The sequence below is a fragment of the Chaetura pelagica genome, unplaced genomic scaffold (assembly GCF_000747805.2).
Source record: "Chaetura pelagica isolate M959 unplaced genomic scaffold, ChaPel_1.0 scaffold8, whole genome shotgun sequence".
NCBI lineage: Eukaryota > Metazoa > Chordata > Aves > Apodiformes > Apodidae > Chaetura > Chaetura pelagica.
In genome coordinates, this window is record NW_009954544.1 from 2285610 (window position 1) to 2308278 (window position 22669).

At 38.7% G+C, this 22669-nt stretch overlaps 2 protein-coding genes across 2 annotated transcripts in view; one reads left to right on the forward strand and one right to left on the reverse strand.

Moving 5' to 3' along the window:
• TRMT61B (tRNA methyltransferase 61 homolog B (S. cerevisiae)) overlaps window positions 1–214 on the reverse strand; it is an 8505-nt gene extending 8291 nt beyond the window's left edge. The window contains 1 exon segment of the mRNA XM_010005002.1: window positions 36–214. Coding sequence (XP_010003304.1) covers window positions 36–214 — 179 coding nt within the window.
• Window positions 215–399: 185 nt separating this feature from the next.
• Window positions 400–22280, forward strand: WDR43 (WD repeat domain 43). Its single transcript, XM_010005003.1, has 18 exons — window positions 400–408; window positions 3928–4068; window positions 5707–5828; window positions 10006–10126; window positions 11323–11462; window positions 11966–12068; window positions 13157–13221; window positions 13595–13766; window positions 14252–14338; window positions 16169–16300; window positions 16737–16874; window positions 17318–17404; window positions 18736–18767; window positions 19559–19622; window positions 20502–20615; window positions 21057–21126; window positions 21611–21669; window positions 21758–22280. Exons 1-18 carry the CDS (start codon window positions 400–402, stop codon window positions 21875–21877), a joined length of 1776 nt encoding a protein of 591 aa, XP_010003305.1. The 3' UTR covers window positions 21878–22280.
• Window positions 22281–22669: the final 389 nt, after the last annotated feature.

Here is a 22669-nt window from a genome sequence, read left to right on the forward strand (position 1 = left end):
GGGAGGGGGGGGCTGCTATCGACGGCAGTACCGGCCGTGTAACGTAATTTGTCTTGCATGCCACCTGCGTGGAAGAAGCCGTCACTGAGGGAGCTAGGTATGTCACTTCATGGCACAGATCACCTAAACTGAAAGGGTGATGCTGCAGAGCAGGTCGGCTGCTGTGTGTTCTCTTAGTACGGTTCACATTCCAGTAAAGGCAGTCTCTCCCCATGCTTCCTCACCCTTGGGAGTGTATCCATGCAAGCTGCTGTGCTGTCCGTGGCACGTCTTTCCAAACTCAGGAATCCTGTGTGAAGGTATTCAGTAACTTTATTCAGAGGGCTCAGATGTTCTCTGCTTTGAATTTGTTTTATTTAACTTCACCTTAGGTGAGCAGTCAACCTAAAAATATGTGGCATGTACACAGTAAGCTACCTTTTCATTCTATTTATGTTGAAGTTGTTTTTTTTAGTTAGAACATACCATTTCCCAAGAAATAAAATCCATCCCCTACATCATAAGTATTAGGGAGGCCTTTTTAAAATGTGCTGTGGTAAATCAGCTATTTAGTTTACTTGAAATTCTGTAAAAGGTATTTCAGAATGCTGATCATTGGATTCCTGATCCAAAGGTAGAAGGAATTTCCTTATTTTTCTCAGTTGAGTAGCCTAATCCCTCAACTTTGATAATTCCCTGAACGTTTGAAGAATGCAGCAGAAAGGGTTAGTTTTATATTGGTCTTAACCTCTTCATTTGTCATGTAACTACAGAAAAAAGGGTACATTCATTAATTGCAGGATTAGGTTCTTTTTCACACTTAAATAAACTGCAACTGGCATGTGAAAATGGGCTTAATATATCCTCTGTGAAAAAAAACCCTTACATAGTGCGCTGCTGTGGTGCCAAAAACCCCACAGATAGTCCAGTTTAACCTGGTTTGGGGTTATATAGAAAACTGACTTGATGAGATAATATTTGTCTTCCTCTCAATGCTTTCTAATTATTCCATTATCTGGAATTCTATTCATTGCTTGGAAGTTTGTACATTTTCAAGAGGAGCTCAAAAACATACCATTTCTTGGAATAATGCCATAAAATTTTGTAATTCAGTGGTTTGTCTTTAGACTGAACTGAAGAGCCAAGGCTGTGATGGTTCTGCCAAATACATTTGATTGAACATGGAGGTTTTGACATTACTTAGTATTTTTTTTCTTTTTTTTAAATTTTAAATTCCTGGAGAGTTGACATCTCTATATAGTACTAGTGTCTGCTGTCCACAAGTAAAACTGTGCCAGTAGATACCTATAAATGGTGTTTGGCCAAGTTACACCTAAACTAAGTATGTTTTGGACTGTTGCCATGTTAATGAAGGCCATGTGTTACAGGGGAATATTAGAAACCCAAGTTTTGAACTGCAAGCCCAGGAACTGCTGATGCAGTGGTGGCTTATTCGGATGTTCCCTGCACATGTGCTTTCACAGTGTCAGTGCTTCCTGCTGGCACTGTTCACCAGCTCCTGCTCCATGTGATTTACTTCACATGTGAGCAGCAGAGATGGGATTTCTGTCTGTTTGTTGTTTTTTTTTTAAAAAAAAAAGTTTTTGTGGCTTACCTGCTCAAGTAAGAACATTATGGAAAAATACATGCAGAGTCCCTTTACAAGTAACTTCTTTTAAACATCTCTAGTAATTAAAACACTCCTTTTTCAGGCAATGTTGAAGGATTTCTGAATAAGCTTGAGTTTCCATAAATCTGAAAAAAAATCAAAAGGAAACTAACACTTAGTATAGTTCAACTGTTCTGTCTTGTCCCATCCTATCCATGAAAACAGGGTGCTCTTATATTTAAGATCTCAATCCACAGGTGAGTCCCACATGGATCTCTACTGCAGTTGGCAGCCTATGTACTAATCTAATGCAGAGTAGAGAAGTTTTATGGATTTTTTTTTTTTTGTAATTTTGTATTTATTTATTTATTATTGACATTTTTTTCTCACATTATTTCCAACATTAGTAGGTGTCTGAATTTTTCACTGGCATTTCTGCCATCCAGAAATTTCTGACTAAATGCCCCATTAACAATCATCATAAAGGATGGTCAGTAAAGAAATACATGAGAGAAAAAAAAAAAAAGCACCTTCTTGACTCCAGCTTTCTTCTCAACACTGCAAGTAACTGTGGACTTCAGTTTTACCTTTCATGGTTCCAAAGGAAATTGGCCATAAACTGAAATGGAAGAGAAAAAAATTTAGTTAAAAGATTTATGCCAGGGAAGACAATAAAATCTGTTCTTAAAGGTGATTTTGTTTTGCAGTAGAGGTGTATGAGGTAATTAATAAAACTAAATAAATAGATTGAAAAGTACCAGAAAACATAAACTGTACTTGAAACTCCACTGGTTCTGTGGCCCATATCTTTGCATATCAGTGAACATTTTCAAGATGGCTTAGATGGCATTGCTTCCATAAATTCTAACTAGTTGTCTTTTCTTCTATATTTTTGTGGCAACATGGTTGATTTACTTGATTGCATTTTGTGACTGATGGTTTATCAGCCTACATTTTTTTAATATTTTATAAACACTTCTTTCCCAGGAAAGATGGAGCCTAAACAAATGCTTCCAAAAAATCCAGTGTAAGCTCTTTTCTCAAGAGACTGCTTTTCATTGAAAAGTATCTATATATCATTTTTATATTTATTGGCCTAAAACAAAACGCTTTTCTTTGCAGAAGGTGTTATCTGTGTTAAATACGGAGGAAAAGGAAGTCCTGCTTCAGTGAACCAGAGCATTTATCTTGCACTGCTGAACTTCTAAATCTTAGTTGTGCTGAAAACTCCAAAATCTAGATTGTCACTGTATCTTTGGGCCTGAGTAAAAATTATTTACGTTTACAGTGTGATATCTGTTGTATGACAGAGTAGCTACACTACATGATACTTGCACTGAGCTGATTGCTCACATTTTATCAGAGTCTCCTTTCGCTTCTAGCTGTTCATCAGTGCAAATATTTCTGTTGTGTAGAGGAAGCATTAGCTTATGTATAATTATGGGGCTTTTTTAATTGGAAAGAATGCTTTGCTGTGATGTATTAAATGTAAGGAGACTTACTGAAGTCTAATTTAAAAACTAATCAGTAGTATTAGGGATGATTTTTTTCTCCTTGAAGTCCTTTCTGTGCTTGTGTGTGATTAGTTATGTGGGATTAACCCAGTGAGAACAAATGTACATGCATCTTCTACCATCGTTATTTTTGTTCCACACACTCAAGAGCTGGTTTGGTTCCTTCTCCCCTCCCCAGTGATGTGCTACATTCACTGGTGAGAGATGAAGTGAAATCTCTCCTTGAAGTGGTTGGTAGGACTTCCAAAGCAAGAGGGTGAAGACTTTAAGAGTTGCCTGATCCTTGGACAACCTCTCATACTGACACCTGGACTTGGGCAAACCATGTAGCTTCAAGTCCTGGTTGCTTCCCTCTGCTGAGTGGGGTAGCACTTCCTTTTTCAGAGGCATTATTTACATTTGATTTTTGCAAGACTCTTCTGAATAGCTTTTGATAAAAACCAAAATGACCATTCTTGATCAAGCATTTCCATTTTGTGGATGAAGTATTCCGGTAGCGTTCATCTTTACTTCTGATTCTGGGACACTCTGAAAAACTTGAATGTGGGTTTTTTTTTCCCCACATGGATGTGGTTGCTAGGCTAGCAAAAAGGCCTCCACCAAATGTTTCCAAACGAGTCTCAGCAACTTCATTACCTTGCAGTTGGAAGTACAAGATGAGTCTCTAGGTTGCTGAGCACTCCAGTGTCTTCGTTTTGTGTCTTAGCAGAGTTTTTGCTCGCTGACTGGGTTTTGAAGTTACAGAAGTTTTTTTCCTCTCTTCTTTAACACTGAGAGTAGCTGATGAGCCTAATTAATTTAATGTTTTCTCTTTTGATTTTCCAGGATGGCCCCCAGAGGAAAAAACGGAAGTCTGAAGATGCAGAAGTGGAAGTGGACAGGCAGTTAGATATCCTGGCTATTGGTACAGCAGTTGGTAGCATTTTGTTGTACAGCACAGTAAGAGGAGAATTACAGAGCAAGCTAGTAAGTAATAGGCTCTTCATCACATGCTACCAAGTACTGATGATTTTAGTCAGTTTATGCTGTTCTTTCTGCTGCTTAAAAATGGAATAAGTTAACCTAATTATTCAGGTCTTTTTTCTTAATAGCTGAGTTATACAAATAGAGATGCAGTAGCTCAGGTGCTTGCGAATCCTCAAGTGGTACTTTTTCTATTGTTGGCAGTATGTACACATTGAGAAATCTTTATTTCAGAGTTAATGCAATATCCATGCACAATGCAGATTTATCCAATATGCATGGATTTGTTATTTTTCATTAAAAATAACGACAGTGGTGAAATGCCTAACTGGAAAGTTAAGTCTTCTGTGGAAGTGTTATACCCTTAGTTCCTGCACAGTATTGTGGCAGAAGAGGGCAAGACTGAAGTACTCCTCGCCTCCTGAGATGGTGTCATGTTCATGGAGTCTTCTGTACAGATGAAAACTTAGCTCCTTTGTGGAAGCTTTTGAGCCCTCCCAGCACATTGTCTTTCTTGAATGAGATATGCTGATTTTCAGAGTTTTCCTTTCTCATTGGTATCTTCCCTGTTGCTCCTAAGTACCTTGGTTTCAATCTTGGGTTACAAAACAAGCAAAACAAACCTGTATGAATGACTGTGCAATATTTGACATTGCTGGGTTTCTAAACTCTTTAGTTGTGAGTAGGTGATCAGTTTGCATGGTTGAAGAGAAAACAACTTCTTAAAATCATGATACATGCAAGTTACACTAGCTAAAAAATATTAGCTGTTTTATGGAGAAACTGTATTTATGCTTGAAAACTATGAAAAAATAAGAGTTTCAGGTTAAAATTTGTAGTTTCAATTGGTTTGAAAACACTGGCTGCTCTTCTATAGGAGCAGAGTATTAGATTTTATTTGGCAAGTGATTTTTTTTTTCAGATAGATTAAATGAAAAGTTTATTCCTCCTAGAATAAGAGCTGTCACTTTTAGCTGCACTTACTGAACAGAACATCTTGTGATGGTGTATTTTATCTTGCTCAAAACTGATTTGCAGTGACACTTTAGGGAGTAGTCTGAGCTGGCTTGTGCCAGTTCGAATAGTGACATGTTAGGAACTCCAGGGAGTATTTTCATAAATGTTTAAGTGTATATCTGGACAGTGGAGATTTTGGTTGTTAAAGAGAGGTGAATCATACACCTCTGCAAGGTCTTCTGATCTGATAATAGCTCACTTCTGAATGCTGAGTCCAAAGGGAAGGATACTCATCTCTGAATGTAACTTAAGCAATCAGTCACTTAAATGGCTGTCTGCAAGACATCTGTGCTAGCCTTTCCTTTGCACAAATTTCAGACTTAGATAGCTTTGTTTAGCTGTATGTATAAAAATAGTGGGCAGGACAATTTTTTTGGTAAGTCTCAAATGCTAGAGCAAAATCAAAATTCAAATACGTGTGCATATCAAAATATGAAATACCTCTAACTTACATAGGTGAGGATGTATATTGGTTTTTTTAAACCACCCCATCTCTTCAAGTTGCCACTGATTTAAATTTAGTTCTCCAAAAAGCAGCTGGTTCACACTGTTGGTGCGGGGAAGACTCAGGAGTCAAGACTTCCTTGTTTATTAATGAGTGGACCATCTTTTTACCTTTCGTAGGATGGTGGTCACGACAGTAGAGTAAACTGTGTGAGATGGCATCAGGACAACTGCTGCTTGTATAGCTGTTCAGAGGACAAACACATCGTGGAGTGGAACACACGGACCTGCAAAGTAAAGTGGTAAGTGATGCCAGCTTTTGGTCAAATTTATTGTTACTTATTTTTGTGTATCTCCTTCTTCACTGGTGTTAGTAAGGCCATGCTGGAAATGCTGCACTCTGCTATCCAAGCTTCATGCCCTCTGTACAAAATTGACCATTGGCTGTTATTTTTCATACATTGAAAGTGGTTGTATTAAGGGGTAAAAGAGTAATTTTCATAGTTCGCTTTTGTCTTCTGTGTCTTGGAAAGGCTAGACAAAAGGGGTGACTGCAGTGAGAGGGATTTGTGTCCTTCCATGCTAGTTTTTAGTGGGATATGGGCTTCCAGTCACTTTTGTGATTCTGAAAAAATATAAATTCTAGAAAATATCCTTAGAAATACGGGGGAATGCACACTGAAGCACCTCATCTCAATTGCATCAGTTATATGCACCCAGCTTTGCTCAAAGGGCCTTGCTGTAATGATACCCACTTGGTTTCACTACTGATGGGCAGTGGTCACATTTCTACTTGGCTGTTGGATCAGGCTTCTACTGTTTAAAGTACTGTTGAGCAAAGCAGAGCTTAGTGCAGAGTAACAAGATGTCTGGTGTATGCATTTATTTTATTTTGTAATGAAGTCAAACTGTTTTTAAACTTTAAAGAAGAAACAAAGATTTCTGTCAATGATCCTGATTATCTTACTTCAATAAAAGCCTGCTGTGTGATGGCACCTTGACCCTTCTGTTATGATGTTACTACTTTTTTGTAACATTTGCCACTGTGTGTTATTCTTACTACAACTACTACTGGTTTTGTTAAAGATGTTGTGGGCACTGCACAGTAGCCCTCTTTGATTTCCCTAGAAAAGAGGTGCACTATTAGGTTATATTAAGTTGGACCTTGTGCAAAGTAGAAGATGGCTCTAAAGTCTCCCACTGGCCTTCTTAGGATTGAACAGATCCGGTTCCCTCAGCTTTTCCTCTTACATGACACACTCTGGTCCCTAAGCCACCTCGTTGGCCCTCCACTGGATTTACTCTGCTATGTCAGTGCCCTTCATGTACTGTCCCAAACTGGCCATAGTGCTCAGATGCAGTTTCAAAGGTACTGCACAAAAAGCAAAGCACCACTTCCCTTGACCTCCTGGCCACACTCTGCTATGCAAATCAGTATACAGTTGACCTCATTGCCACAAGGACTCATTGTTAACTCTTGCTCAGCTTGACTATGAGCACTGCAAGCTTCTTTTCTGCAAAGCTGCTTTCTAGCCATTTGTCCTCAGCCTATGCTGAGATTTTTCCATCTTGCATGCAGGACTTTACATTTTCCTTTGAGCTCTGAGATTCTGGCAGCCTGTTTCTCAAGCCTGCTGAGTAGCCTGCCTGCCCTTCAGCATATCAACTGCTCTTCCTAATTTGGTATTGAATGTGAACTTGTTACATGTGCATTCTGTCCAGTTTGAGGTCATTAATGAAAACGTGGGCAATTACTGAGCACATTAAAACGTGTTGAGATATCCTTAGGGAGTGACACCAGTAACTGGCCACCAGGTGGACTTCATACCAGTGATCACAATGGTTTGAGCTCAGTGATCCAGCCAGTTGTTATCCCTCCTTAAGAGTCCATCTGTTCAGTTTATATATGTATCATTTGTCTGCAAGGATACTATGTGAGACATTGTAAGAAGCATTGCTAAAGACAAGTTAAATGGCATATTCAGCTCTCCTGTCATCCAGCAAGACAGTTCAAGACAATCAGGTTGGTTAGGCATGATTTGTGATTTGTAAATCTCTGCTGGTTATGCCCAGTTACTTTTTTGACCTTTGTGTGCCTGGAAATGGCTTCCAGGTAGATTTGTTGTCTAACCTTTCCTGTTGTTTCCTGGATTCTCTTCCTTTTTGGACACATTTTGTCTCTTTTTTTACTTTTCAAGTCATCAGAAATTTCTCCTGAGCTAGGTACATGGCCACTGAGAATGATAGTGTAGTCTTGTAATAACAGTGGCCTTAGCACTTCTGGATGTATCCCATTCAGTCTTTAAAAGTTGCATGTGTTGTATTTCCTGTTGCAATCCCTAACTTGATGTCCCGTTACTGTGGGGAGGGCTTTGCTATCTCTGACTCTGGCATTAGATTTGGGAACATAGGAGGCCTGAGAGACATTGCACTTCAGTGCTTTGGCGTTTTCGCGTACTGAATGGGTCCCTACACCATTGAGCAGCAGGTCCACGCTTCCCTCAGTCATCATCTTACTGTTGCTGATGTACTGCATGTGGTTTTCTTACTGCTGCTCTTCACATTCACTGCTGCTTTGAACAGCAGCTGAGCTTTGGCTAATTACTTCTCTGTGTGCCAAGACCATATTTTTATATTACTGTGGGTAACCTGTCTCCACTTTCATCTTCTCATACATACCTGTAAGCTCTCCACTGGCCCTTTGCCTGTTTAAGAGGAAAGCTCCATGCATTCATGCTACCCTTTTGTATGGAGAAACCTCTCTCTTGCCATCCTGTCATATCCTTGCTGAAAAGCTTTCCTAAAGGTCCATTTATTGCATCACTCTTGTCTTGCAAGTCATCTCACTCTTTCTGATCCCAGTGAGATCAAAGTTCTGAAGCTGCCCATGGTATCTAATTCACCCTGTTTGTATCCCATAGCATGTGTCTTCAAGTACAGGTACTTTGGATGTAAAGATTATGCAAAAAGTAAAAACTAACAGATTTTTTCTATCTTCTATATTCTGCTATCTAGTTTAAACTAGTTTTTTTAGTAAATTTCTAAGTACCTTTTTGGGTTTACATTATTAAAGGGTTTGAAATTCTTAGTCCTAACCTTCTCTTTGGAGAATACAAAATCTTGTCATACTGTCCTTAAGGTGTAATGTTTATAAACGTTGTAGACAGTAAAACTTTCAGCTTCTGTGAAATCTGATCAAGAGGGATACAGTAAAGAAGCTCTATTGTGGAAGACAGGAGGGGCACTGCTTGGGCATGGGAAAGTTATTTGGAAGTATTTTCATAGCAGCTGTTAACTAGAATGTGATGAGTTGCAGGGTACTTCCTATCTGTAAGGGGTTTGTATTGGTGCTTTCTTTTAAATATTGTTCTGCAAGAAATATGCAGTGTTCAGACTCCTTCAAAGCAGATGCAAACTTTTCATAACATCTTTTTTTATTTGTAAGTAGTGCTTTGAACCGTAGATCTTTTAAGGTGAATTTCATTATTGTCGGTGTCATTGAAGTACTAGAGAGGAGGGCCAGGAACTGAATTGTGCCTTAAAACTGTGTTGTAGTTTAAATATTAAAGGTGAACCCCAAAAAGCCAGAAGATAGAATTGCTCTCTATTACCCCCCCTCCACCCTCCCAAAGGAAGAGACTTAAACTTTGGAATTTGAAACTAGAAACAAATTTACTGTAACATAAGGAAAACCGGTAAAACTTGGGGGAACAACAAGTAGTATTTATATAAAAATATTCAAAACGGATCTCAATGATGGCACGGATGTGGGAAAAGCAGGGCCGCTCCAGGAGAGAGATCCACGGCTCCTCCCAGCACCCGATGCAGTTGGATTCTGGAGCGAGCACGTGGGAAGCCGAAGGAATCAGCAGCAGCCCCTGCAGGGAGAAAGGAGCAGGAAGGGAAAAGAACGCGGCTTCCGGCTTTCCTGGCTTTATAGAATGTGACAGGAAGTGGGTGGGAATACTGACCCTTCCAGTCTGCCAGGGGCCTAGGAACCTCTCTCTCTATTGGTGTCCAGCACCGTGCCAGGGTCTCCCAAACCATGACACTCTGAATTTTAGTTTTGAGAAGGCCTTTCCTAATGTATGGGTGTAAGCTTTTTGGATTATGGTGCAAAGAGAAGTTTTGTTATGGCTCCTTTTACCCTATTTGGAGTAGCTGAGAACTTCTGAGTGAGGAATTCAGGACAGAATAGACCAATATAAAAAAAATGTAAACAGTCGTTGAGTATTAAATAGCTTTGCATTTTTCAGGTGCTGTGTTTTTGTGTAAACCAATTTGAAAGAAAGGAGCAGAAACAGAATAGCTTTGACCTCATCTTTGACTACTTTCTTTTTTTTTTTTTTTAAATTAATTAACTTTTTCTTTAAGCTTTCCAGCATGGTTAATGTGGATTTTTAAATTTTGCTAATAATTTTTTTTTCCTATTTTTTCATCTTTCTCCCTTTTTACAAAACCCCTCCATCCAAATTCTAGCAAGTGGAAAGGCGACAATAATAGCGTCACCTCTCTATGCGTTAGTCCAGATGGGAAAATGCTGCTGTCAGCTGGTAGAACTATAAAACTGTGGGACCTGGAGACCAAAGAAGTCTACAGAGTAAGTAACTGTTAAACTAGATGCAAAAAAAATTTACTCTTGATAAAATTACCTATCACCTAGTGTTTCGTGATAGGACATCTGAAAATTTCATTTGGTGTGAGGAGACAGTTGGTAGTTTTGGGATTGCTGGAAGCTGTTGCTGTGATGATACCCTCAACTGTGGTTTCAACTTGCTGAGAGTTGTATGAGGACATTAAATTCCTTGGCTGTGTCTGAGCATGCTTCCAGCACCCTTTCTCAAGCCTGTAGCAGAAAGATGGATGCTGTTCTTTCTCACTGGGTCACTTTTCTGATACCCTTCTAGCAGATCTCAGTTCACTGCAGTATTAGTTACTGGTGGCATGGGCTTGTGCATGAGCTCCATCACTTTTACAATGAGTCCCTCCTTAAAGCCTTCAGGTTTCTCTGATAAACTTGATGTAACTGGTGGCATTACCAGTTCTGCTGTTGAAACAATTGGAAGGCATGGGAGTAAAGTCCTTGTTGTTCCCCTGAGCAGGGCTCAGAGGTGAACAAGTTACCATGTTTGAGCTCTTTGGTAAATGCAGTCACGTTCTCTTGCCTGTTAGCAGATAGGACTCAGCCAGTCCCTGACTCTCTTGGTACCTGCTCTCAGGCGTGTACACCTGTAGTATTACTGTGGACTTGCTGGCACATAGCAAGTATTGTGTATATCTGCATCCTATGATGACCAAAACCACTATTTACAAAAGTAGGTTGAAGAACCAATACTTTTTGGTTTTGGGTGAGGGGTGTTGAACAGCTTCAGTGAATCAGTAAATATGTGTTTATCTTACAGTTGAGAATGAAACAATGAATCTAGATTAAATGTAAAAGTTAAAGTGCAAAATTGGGTGGAATAAAGTACTTTCTGGCAGTAACATTAGTACAGGTGGGTATGATTTCTTTTGCATGGACTTAATACCAGTAAATTTCCCCTTGATTCCCCTTTTAGCTTTTAAAATTCTGATAAGACCTGGAGGGTCAGAAAAAGTTTCCTTGAAATACAGAAATTCAAGGAAGCTGATGTCTATTAAAAAACCCAACAAAAACAACAAACCAAAACTGGTATGTCCTTGTTGACTTGGTAGCATTTTAATTTTTCCTGGTGTTCTTTGTTAACAAATGTTAACTTATGACTGCTTGTGGCAATCATTGAAAGATTTTTAAATTTATTTATTTTTTCCTTTTAGCATTTCACTGGCCATGCTACATCAGTGTCATCATTAATATTTACCACAGTGAAACCTATGAATGAAAATAAGCCCTTTGATGGAATTACAGGGCTTTATTTCTTGTCTGGAGCTATACATGACCGGTTACTGAGTGTATGGTATGTAAGCTTTTCATAATCTAAGGTACAAATTATGATCAATATTGAAGATAAACTCAACAAGTATGTTCTGAACTTTGTGATTAAACAGAAGGTTAAGCAGAAGGGGCAGTCTGGAGAAATGCAGTGATGATCTCTTAAATTATACTTTCAACTCACTGATTCTTCAATGAAGATGTGAATTTCCTTGGCTGTGTCTGAGCATACTTCCAGTTGCCATTTGAGTCACTAATGTGTTCCAGGAACATACTGTGTAATAGGCTTCCTTGTTATTTTTGCTTACTGTAAGGTTTACAATAAGTTTTCTTGTTAAGTTGGAAGTTACTTTGCACTTGGAATTTAGAACACTTTCTAAGATAAGAGCTGAAATTACGAGCATGAGTATTTTTGGGTGGGGTACGTACTGCCACAGTCACCGATGATTTATAAGTTTTAAAATGCTTTTCTGGTGTAAAGGGTGCTCTCTGTGCTGTGGTTAATAACATGTACTGTTTGTCTTCCAGGCAGATCAGATCAGATAGGAAAGAAAAGAATGCTGTGATGTCTTTCACAGTAACAGATGAACCAACTTTCGTTGACCTAACTGTATCAGAAGTCAAAGAAGAGGTAGGACCAATAGTTTGTAACCAAGTATGCTCAACAGTTTTCAGTTTTCTCATCAGTTTCCTTTTAAGGGTGTAAAGAAAGAAGCTGGGTTTGTATTTGACTTCTGTTATCCAGAGATGCAATTTGAATGCCGATCAATGAGTGTAAGGATATTTATTGCAGGTGGATTCATAAAGCTAATAGCTTGAAATACTAATTTTCAAAGTTACTAAGTGCAAATTCAGTATTTGCTTCAAAAACTTTGTTCGTGATGGTGGAAACGTCAGTTGTTTCCTATTTAGAACAAGTTTGTAATAAAAATGATTAGAACTTGGCAGCAAAAATTAAAAAAAAATAATTCTAAAAATGTGCTTTGGGTATGACACTTTTTCTGATTTCAGGTGGCTTTGGCAGTGCAACTGCATTTTGAATCAACTAGTCTTAAATGAGTTCAAACTATCAGTGTGCATTCCCAAAGTGCCTCAATTTCAGCATGTCCAAGTCTTTCAAAGTAGTTGTCTTACAGAAAATGGCTGCATGTGAAACGCATTCATAGACTGTTTTGGTAGTTATTTAAAACATTTTTCTCCTGCTACCTTTAGATTCCTGTTCTAAAAACAGTATTTCATGCTATATTTTCTGATGCTACTAGTTGTGCCCTCTTACTGCATGTATTGGTTATAAGAGTATACTGTAATGTACACCTATAATTTAATTGTTGAGAGTACTTACCTCGATTTCTTTCTTCAAAGTGTATTTACAATGTCAGTGCCTTTGTAGATTGGTGCCTCTGGACACGTTGGCTACCATATTTTTGGAACTTTGCTGCCTGTGATTACATAAGTTTGCTACTGTCCCAAGTGTTCAAATGTTGAACAAGTGATAAAATAAAGTATGCTTATGAGTTATCTTTTTGTTTCCTAATAGTTGTACTAAATATTCCTGAGCATTTACCATCTTTGATCTTCCTTACGGATTTACTTACATCAGTAATGTGTTTAGCAACTGAAAAGTCAAATTGTAATCGATCAGCTGTCTCTTGTTGCCCTGTACTTATGGGAGATTTGTCCTTCGAGCTAACTGAAATCTTTTACTGTGCCTTCTTTCAGCCTGTGAAGTTAGCAGTTGTGTGCAGAGACGGGCAATTGCATTTATTTGAACATATCTTAAATGGGTAAGTTAGTGTCCATCTTGGGGGTGACTTTAGTACTGTAAGGCAAGGCTTGGTCTTGTCACACTGCTGCCTTTGAGCTCTTGTATCTGTTCAAAAATCATGTTCCAGCTGGTTCTTTTTCATGGCTTGCTTGACAAATTTTTGGAGAACTTACTTGCTGGGGGCTGTGATGCACTTTAGTATTAGGTTTCTTTAGCCAAGATTTTGTGTGCCTGTGCCTCGTCTTAGCCATCTGTGAAAGGTGTAAACTGGCTGAGTTTGCTGAGGACCTTACAGTGAAAAGTGCTTAGATTTGCAAGATATTGAAGTGGTTAAGCTAAATGTCTTGGACCTTTTTTTTTCATTTCTTTATTATTTTTTTTTTTCTTTTCAGTTACTGCAAAAAACCCTTAACATCAAACTGTACTGTCCAGATAGCAACGCCTGGAAACGATGGGGATTCCACACCAAAACCAGTCCCTATCCTAGCAGCTGCATTTTGCGCAGACAAACAGTCTCTGCTGCTAGTGTATGGAAACACCTTACAGCCCATCATAGAGAAAGTGGTATGTAAAGCTGGAGAGGTTTTGAATTTTTTGATATGGACTCTGTACTGCTCTCAGTCGGAGGGATTTTTAATTTTTTTGTTTATTTGTTTACCTTTTTGAAATTGTATAACCAGACAAAGCTTATTCCTTTCACCTTTTCTGGGACCTGTGACTGTTGCCCCTGGGCTGTTCTGAAAGGCGATTTGTATTCTTTCATTCTTTCTATTAAAATGTCGTTTGACATTATGACTGGCTTGTTTCTTGCCATTTCAGCTGTTACTGAGTTAGGCCATTGAGCCTGTTTCAGTTTACCTGTCTGAGCTTCTTCAGAGAGCATAAAGAAGTAACAAAAAGCAGATGTGCAAATCAGCTGCTGTTCTAGAATGAAAAAAAAGTTAATTCTGCTTTTATACATCTGGAATTTGTTCTCATCTTTCAGTAGTGTAATGAATTACAGGGATGAATATCAAATGTATTAACTGGATTTGTTCCTGTCTTTCTAGTCTTTGAATACCACTGAACCTCACATATGTTTGATAAGGGACATCCAGAAAGTGTTGTCACTTAAAACAGATGTTGCTCTAACAAAGGTAAGCTTAGTATGAAATACAGTTTTGTTGTTTCTCTTATGTTGCTTTGGAAATGGTAGAGTTCACTGCTCTCTTTTCAAATTATGTTGGATTTCTGGATGGACCTGCTCACAGCTGCAGTGGTAGCTAAGGATATCCGTAGCACTCAGGCAGGTGTGGGTAAAGTGTGTTTCAGTGCTGCTGTGTGTCCTAGTACGCTCTCGCATGTTAGATCCTGTAGATCACAGCAAGTACTGATCTCAGCAGATCTGCTCAATAGACAGGACTGGCTGATGGTTTTTCTGCCCAAGATCAGTCCTTTCCCTGGGGACTGTCAGTTTGTAGAGCCTTTTTTGACCCTGATGGTTTGGGGTGAAGTTGGGATGGCTTTGTTTCAGAGTCTAAATGAAATGTAATGGAGCATTAAAGCGCATGTCCTTTGAGCTCTTTCTTGAGGTGGCTGTCACGTGTTCCTACTCACAGGGATGTGACACCTGGGAATGTGAGCTGGACACTTTGATGGCAACAGTGTCCTCCAAGCGTGCTTGCCACCGTTTTCTGTCATGCAGGATCCCTTGGGGGTTTAGAGACAGTCTGTGAAGTTCTTAATCAGTGTGCATATTCAAGGCCTTGAAGATGGGAAACGCTTGCAGTATCAGTGAAGTGAGCAGACAGCGCTGTTTTTCTAACCCTCGAGCTACCTATGGGATCTGGTGCTCCATCAGCCAGACCAAGTTTTGTGCTGATTCCTCAGTCCTGGAGCTGGTGGGTAGCAGAGCTGCAATGCAGTGAGAGGTGTAGGAACTCCCTGGCATGCGATGATGATACCCATCTTGGTTTCGCTTTTTGCTGAATTCCAGTGAAGACATTTCTCTTGGCTGTCTGAGCATGCCTTCTGGGGAGAAGGTCAGTGGTTACTGTGATGAGAAAAAAGGGTAGTATTTTAACACCATTACTATTCTACGGTAAAAGTCTTCGGCCACAAAATTATACTTTTATTTTTTTTTCACTTTTACACAGAGCGTAGGGAATTTGCTTTGCTCACTGTAGTAGCTTATAATTGTATCACTTCAGTGGGCACCCAGCAGGGCTCCCACAAGTACAGAAGTTAAGGTACTTAAAAAAAAAAAAAAAAAAGGCCTGCACAGAATCAGTGTGGCTAAAGAAGTGTTCTGGAAATAGCAGGTAGCATTCTTGATATTCTGGGAGGAGCATACTCCCTTACATCCTCTGTGGATCAGGGGAGCACTTGTTTATTTAATATTTTGTCTTTAACTTTCAATCTCCTTGTTTTTCATTGAGAATGGATACCATAGTTTGTTTGGTATAACGTAAGGTTGCGCTGTTTGTCACCAGTTCATAGCCTAATTTAGACTACTGAGTTCTGCATCTGAGCAATCCCTAGAAGAAAATCGATGGAATTCAAGTGAATAGTAACTACCTTGTACTATTACATTGTGCTGCTGTTCGTGATCAACTCTTACCTTCCAATGGAAGCTGAAGTAATTTGCATGCCATTTATGGGCTTGACCGTTAGTACCTATGGGTACCTATTGCTAGCAGACATCCAAGTATTTGTTTGGGTGTTATGGAACAAGCTTATAACAAAAATTGCAGTGATTCCAAAGAGACTTGTTTTAGTTAATTATGAAAACTAGCTGACTGTTGCTCAAGGTTAGTAATTGCTCTTAAAAATGTAGGAGTTTCCTGATATGTATGTCAAGAAAATGAGTTATGGTAGGCTGGTTTTACCCTGTATGTGAGGGTCTCAGAATAAAACTGGTGTTTTTAAGTGGAAGAAAATTGAATATATGAGCAATTAATGCAAATGTGGTTATCTCTGTCTGCTAGGTAAAGACGCCTGTTGCAAACTCGGACACCAAAGTTCTAGTGCCTGGTATTCCAGGGCATAGTACAGCTGCCAAGATTCCATCCTCAGGAAAGGAGAAAAAGAAAAGCAAGAGGAAACCGGGAGAGACAGAGGTGAACTTCTTTTTCTTTTAAACACAGCAATAATGGGGAAACTAAAATCACATATAATTGTTATAACTAACTTAGGTGAACTTGAACTTGCTTTGTTTGGCGTGGAAGCAGGTTCAACAATAACATCTTTTTGTATGAAAGTGACTTTGCTCAAAACCTTTCCCTCATTCAGGCCCTGTGTGCCTTAGCCATAGTTTTACCATGTTCCTGCAGAACTTTGTCACATGCCTGTGTCTGCCAAGATTCATTACTGCTTTTCAGTCAAAGCTTGAGATTATCTTATTTTCTCAGGCTGTTCTCTCTCGGTACGTTTAAAAGAATATGCAAAATTTGTTTTATTTTCCTGCAGAATCAGAGGGAATACTATAGGTTAGGTACTTTGCTTTCAGTTGATGTTTGTGAGAAGCTGCTCACTACCCTTTTTCTCTGTCTGCAGGAAAGCATTGAAGAGCGCCTAGGGGCATTGGATATTGATGTGAGCAAAGTAAAAACTCCAGATGGTCTTCCACAAACAGATAGCTTTGCAGTACTTCTGGTTCAAGGCTTGGAAAGCAATGATGCAGAAATCCTTAATGTAAGTGTTACAAGATCATTGCTTGCTGCTTAGTCTCTTCACTGAGACGTGTGGGGAGCCTTCCTGGAGCTGGGGAGGCTGAACAGTCAAGAACCTGTTGTTTTTCCCAGCTGCTTTTTGCTGATCTGTTGCTTAAGGCAGATACTGGTGAAAGGCATTTATCTACAGAAGTCAAGATCAGAAAATAGCATGGGAAGTTTTAATGTGCCTGTGATGCTTCATTTCTAACATGGCAAGGCCAGATTCTTGTAGATGGATTTATCAAGTGCCTTGTTTTGTTAATTGTTCCTGTCTTGAAAAGTATAACTCCTTTTCATAGTAAATCTTCTTTTATTTGTTATCCTCATCTTACTGTACAAAGCCAGGAATTTTTTATTGTGCTCATTGCTTATGGACACATTAAAGCTGAATGATTCACTGATTGTATTTTTCCATTTTAACAGAGAGTGCTTAACACAAGAAAAGAAAATGTAATAAAGAACACTGTAGCCAGAATGCCTATACATGCTGTCATTCCACTGCTGCATGAGGTAGGAGAGACTGCATTTCTTGTACTGTCATATGAATGACATTTGGTTTGCATTGTAGCTAGGGAATAATCCAGGATATGTCTCTTTATTTTTACCAATGAAATTGGTTTGGTAGTTTTACAGGACAGAAATTGTTATTAATTTTTCTCTAATATGCTTTTATCTTCTCTGGATGAAGCGTAACCAAAGGACAAAGTGTTACTGTTGAAGCTAGGAAGAGCATTAGATCATGCAATATTATCTTAAATGATTGTATGGGAAAAACAAAAAGAAGAGGTTAAGCTAAAGCTTTTTTTGAACAATTACTGTTACATCTTCTTTGAAACTATTAAAATGGATGATAATTTGAAATCTGAAAATAGCAGTGCTAGCCAGAGCAAATTACATGAGCATAAATATGCTAGATATTCACATGAAAGAAAGAAAAACAGAATATGTACTTACAGCAGTGAGTTTACATAGCACTTAGAAATATGAAAGGCAGTTTGTTTCCTCTTCTGAAGACATCTCAAAAGTCCTATTTAAATTGAGATATTACTAAGTAGTAATTATAAAAGAGATTTGGCTTCTGAACTTCTTATTCAGAGATACTAAAGAAAATCTGTATTTGGACAGAAATATTTTAATTATTAGCTCAGTTGTTGCTCTTGTGTGAATGACATTGTATGACATAAGTTAATGGTTAGATTTCTCTTGTATTTTAATATACTGGCCACAAGTAAGATTTAATTTTATTAGTGGTACTTATCTTAACTGAATTATGCAGATGGTCTGGTTTTTATGCTTAGACTTCCTTTAAGCAAGTGTTGTGACATCTCCTTAGACTTACGTTAATGAGGTGCAGCATTTCTTCTCTAGGACTTTTGTCAGAGACTGTAAATGCAAGTGTTTCTCTAAATAGATGGATGGACAGATCTTCATGTAACTCTTCTTCAGAGCTTGAGATTTGTTCTGTGAAATAGCTTTTACCTGATACTTCACTTGTTTCCCCACCCTGTCCACCTTGTAACAGCTGCTCTACTAAGCAGGTACACAGAGACTCATAAACAGGGATTTCCTTCTGCTTACTCCTGACAGCTTTACATTCCTCTGGATATATTGCCTGTTCAGGATTCCAGTTTTATTGTAATAAGGAAACTCACCTTCTGTGAGCCATTAGCCTGCATATAGATAATGGAGTAGCCAGCAGTGTCGTATTCTGGAGTTTGGCAATGGTTAATGCCTGGAGATCTTTCTGCCTTGATATTGGGGCTGTTGTACAGATGTAATGTTGAGCTTTTTAAACTTGTTATGTGTTTGTTACTTATTGTTGACTATTTCTGTCCTTTTAGCTTACGAAGAGATTGCAGGGCAACCCATACAGGTAAGAGCCACCTCAACTGCAGTTTAATTCATGTGAAACTTTTCTAGTTTGTGTGTTAGGGTCCCTCCTTCTGCCTATATGACTGATTTCCATAGTAACTGTAATTAAACTGCAGCATCTTGAGGTAATAATTCTTACTTGATTTTGGGTGCAAAGAGGAGCTTTTACTAAGGCATTGTTATGTCAGGATGGCTGAAGTGAAATTAAAATGGGAAAAGGATACCTGAAGTAAGCACATCACCCAGAGAATGTATCTGAAGTCCCAGAATATTGACACTGCAGACCTGATCAGTATGTAAAATAAAATAACTAAAAGATGTATAGCTTGTTCAGATTAATTGTCAAATATATTTAGACATTTCCTGATCTTGTGTTTAATAACAAAATCAGCTCTCCCTCTTGTTATATTGCTATAAGGATAGCTTTGCTAGAGCTAGCTGTCCTTAATTGTGGTGTTTGTTTAGTTTTGGTTTTTTTAATATGAAATTTCTCTTGTAGGTGGAGAAAAAAGTAGCATGCTTTGATCTTTTGTTCATTGAAACCTCAAATAAAAGATGTCAGAAACACACACCCATTAACATGTCTAGTTGAATCCCTCACTTAAATGTCTGTTCTTTTTCTAACAAATCACTTACATAGGTATCTCATCTGGATAGCCAAACTGTTATATTTCCATCTGCACTTATCTTTTTATGTAACAAGAGTAATTTCTATAGAACTATCTAGCATCTAGAATATGAAATGTGTGTTTCTCAGCCAGTATCTCTCTGATATAATTTGTTCTTTTCCAGTGCCTCACTAATGGTTCGATGGCTGAAGTCTGTCTTTACTCTACATGCATCTTACCTTTCCACAGTAAGTATTTGGCATGAATAATAATGCACATAACTAAAACTAGATTTAAATGCTTAAATATTTGTATGATCTTCCTTTGTGAATCTGTCTCCTGCTGTCCACATATGGCAGTGCTCAAATCAATGTACAGAGGGCTATACTTCAGCCACTTTTGCCAGGTTTTTGTGCATTGGTTATAAATTGCTTGTCTTAGTCATTCTTGACATATTGTAATTATTGTAATCCCTAGTCAAACCAAGGTAAGTTATATGTTACCTGTGAGAATTAGGGAACAAAATTACTGTTGAAGAGTAATCTAGACTGTGTCACTAAATCTTACAGAGCTAATCTTACCTTGCTGTTGTAGTGCTTATTTGAAGGCTGTCTTGGGAATAGCTAGATTTCCAGGGTAAAGCTGTGCCAAACTTGGCACAAATAGTCCTGTGGCTTCTCAGCTGAACTCCAGCCTTGCCTTACAAGTATGGTTAAAGAAGCTCTCTTGCTCAATTAAGAAAAAGGCATTTTGGTACTGTTAATCCATTCTCCCAATTATTATAGGATTGTTGCCTGTCAGAACATGTTGCTGAGGCTGCATTCATACACTGCATATCCAGTTCCCATTTATACAGCTTTCTGAATGCTGCTTTGACACCTGCTTATGGCAGTGACTATGGAAAGGAAAAATAGTATTAGAAATGTGTTTCTAAACATGGCTAAATGGTAACTGATGAGGCTGCAGGTGGTTTCTGTGAATCCTCAGCTGCCCCTTCTGTCTAGAATAATGTGAGCAAGGATTGCTTGCCCCAAACGTACAAAGGGTAATTAAAAATTCTAAAAATAAGACATTTGTGATGTGTTGATTAATAGCTTCTTTTTTCTTCATCCTTCTCTTCTCCCAAGTTGCCAGACCTTATTCCTCAGCTGGGAATGCTATACCAGTTGATGGAGAGCAGAGTAAAAACATTGCAAAAGCTTTCCCGTCTGCATGGAAGACTCTTCATTCTTGTCACCCAGGTGAGTTCCAACTAGATAAGATGGTATGTGTTGAAGAATTTTGATTGCATGTTTATCCTCCCATTGTACTTACATCCAGTGGGACCTGTCATCGGGAACTCAGTACAGCTGCTGTACAGCTATGCTGATGACACTCAAAGCAGCATGCTTAATTGACTGTCTAGTCTGTGCTCACTGGAAGCGTTACATGTTTTTTCCTGCCAAATGTGTCTGCTAACTCATAGAGTTTTAAAAGGGGCATAAATAGGAGGTACTGAGCCACTTCAGAGCAGATGCCTCTCAAATTTTACTTTATTCTTTGTAGTTTGGCTGTTAAACTACTAGAAATGAATTCACGTGTGTTAAACTTGATGTAGACTTAATTTACATTGTTATGAGTTGTCAACTTTTGAGGTTGGAATGTATGATTGCATCTAAGGCAAATCTGCAAATCTCATTCAGGTTGCAGCATCAGAAGCTGTGCAGGATGTAACGGAGGTTAATCAGGCTGCAAAGCTGGTATATGAGGATGGTAAGTGTTGGATGCTAGGTACAGTATACAGCTCTCCCCCCTGCCTCCCCCACCATTTATTTCTTTTCAGTCCCTCCCATCCCTGCTTCACAAATTAAGGAATCAATTGATTGGAAGTTGGGTATGCTCCTTAGCTGGGAACCTCAAATTTCTGGTGTTCTCTGCCCTTTTGTGAAGGTAGATGCAGTCAGGGCACATTCACGTACCAATGAACAGGCTGTCAAGGAGGTGGATGTCAGTCTGTCAGTGTGCACGTTCACTTCCAATTGGGCCTTTTTTTTTTTTACAGCTTCATACTGTATAATCGAAACAGAAGTGACTTGTTCCTAACTCATGTTCATCAGCCTACTCTTCAGGTAGAATTAGTTTTGGAATTGAAATAGCACAGGTTGGAGACATAGTGGCATGTGGGGTTGGGTTTTGTTTGCACAAATGACATTTTAAAGTCACTTCTCCAGGCTGAGGGATTATTCTCTCTTTGCAGAATCCTCAGAGGAGGAGGAAGGCACAGATGATGAGATGATTGCAGATAAAGACTCTGATGTAAGTGGAGTTGGCTGGGATCTCCCATTTGTAACAGAAATTGTGTGACTGTCAAAGTTTCAAACATGCTTGTGTATTTTTTCCCCAGGAAAACTGGGATGAAGATGAAGAAAAAGAGGAGCAATCTGATGAACAGGACATGACTGTTGAAAAAGAAATCAATGGTGATTCTGATTTGGAACCAGAAAATGAAAGTGAAGAAGAATAACAGCACGAAATAATAATTTTAACAAGTGGGCCACCAAACACAATAATTCTGGATCATTTTGCTGAAAGATGCTGTATTTGCATACAGGGAGTGCAGACCCGTGCACAGTCTGTGTGCAGAAGCACACGTGGGGAATCCAGAATGTTTAATCATGCCAGCCTTCTCTCGCCCTATTTCCCTGCGCGTACTTACAGAAACATTTCTTCCACCTCATGGTCGGATTATGCCTCTCATGTGGACATGCATTTGTAGCTCAAGTGACATAAATCTGCCACCGCTGTTGGAGTGGTAAACTTGGTTCAGCTTTACATTGAATTTGTTTAAAATATTAAAGGATCAAAGACAACCAGTCTATACCTTCTTTCCATGCTTCAGTTAGCAATAGCAAATGGGCATCCTGCTGCATTTTTAAAGAAAAACAAAAGAGAAAAAAGTTATTTTTGTAATATTTAAATTCTCTAATGAAATTATTTTCTTTCCTTCCCCCATCTGTCAGTTCAGCCATGCTTTGGCAATATCTAAATGCCACCCTGACTTAAAAATGGCTTTTTCTTTTCTTTTTTTTTTTTTTTTAACAAATTTGAACTCAAGACTTTTATATGTACAAATCTATTACTTTTCTTGTGCTTCAAAAGGACATTAGAACTATCACTGGCTCCTAATTTTGTTTTAATGGAGGCTGTATATAAGTTTCATGCTAACCCAGAGGACAGACTGTGTTGAACTGGGTGGGAAGAGAGGAGTAACACAGGGAAATGAGGAAGTGAATGCTTGTGAATACATCGCACACAG

Excerpts from the sequence above, each read along its gene's own strand:
- WDR43 (XM_010005003.1), top strand. Across the intron at positions 5,829-10,005 it reads CGGACCTGCAAAGTAAAGTG|CAAGTGGAAAGGCGACAATA; the intron begins GTAAGTGATGCC and ends TCCAAATTCTAG. Across the intron at positions 13,767-14,251 it reads AGCCCATCATAGAGAAAGTG|TCTTTGAATACCACTGAACC; the intron begins GTATGTAAAGCT and ends CTGTCTTTCTAG.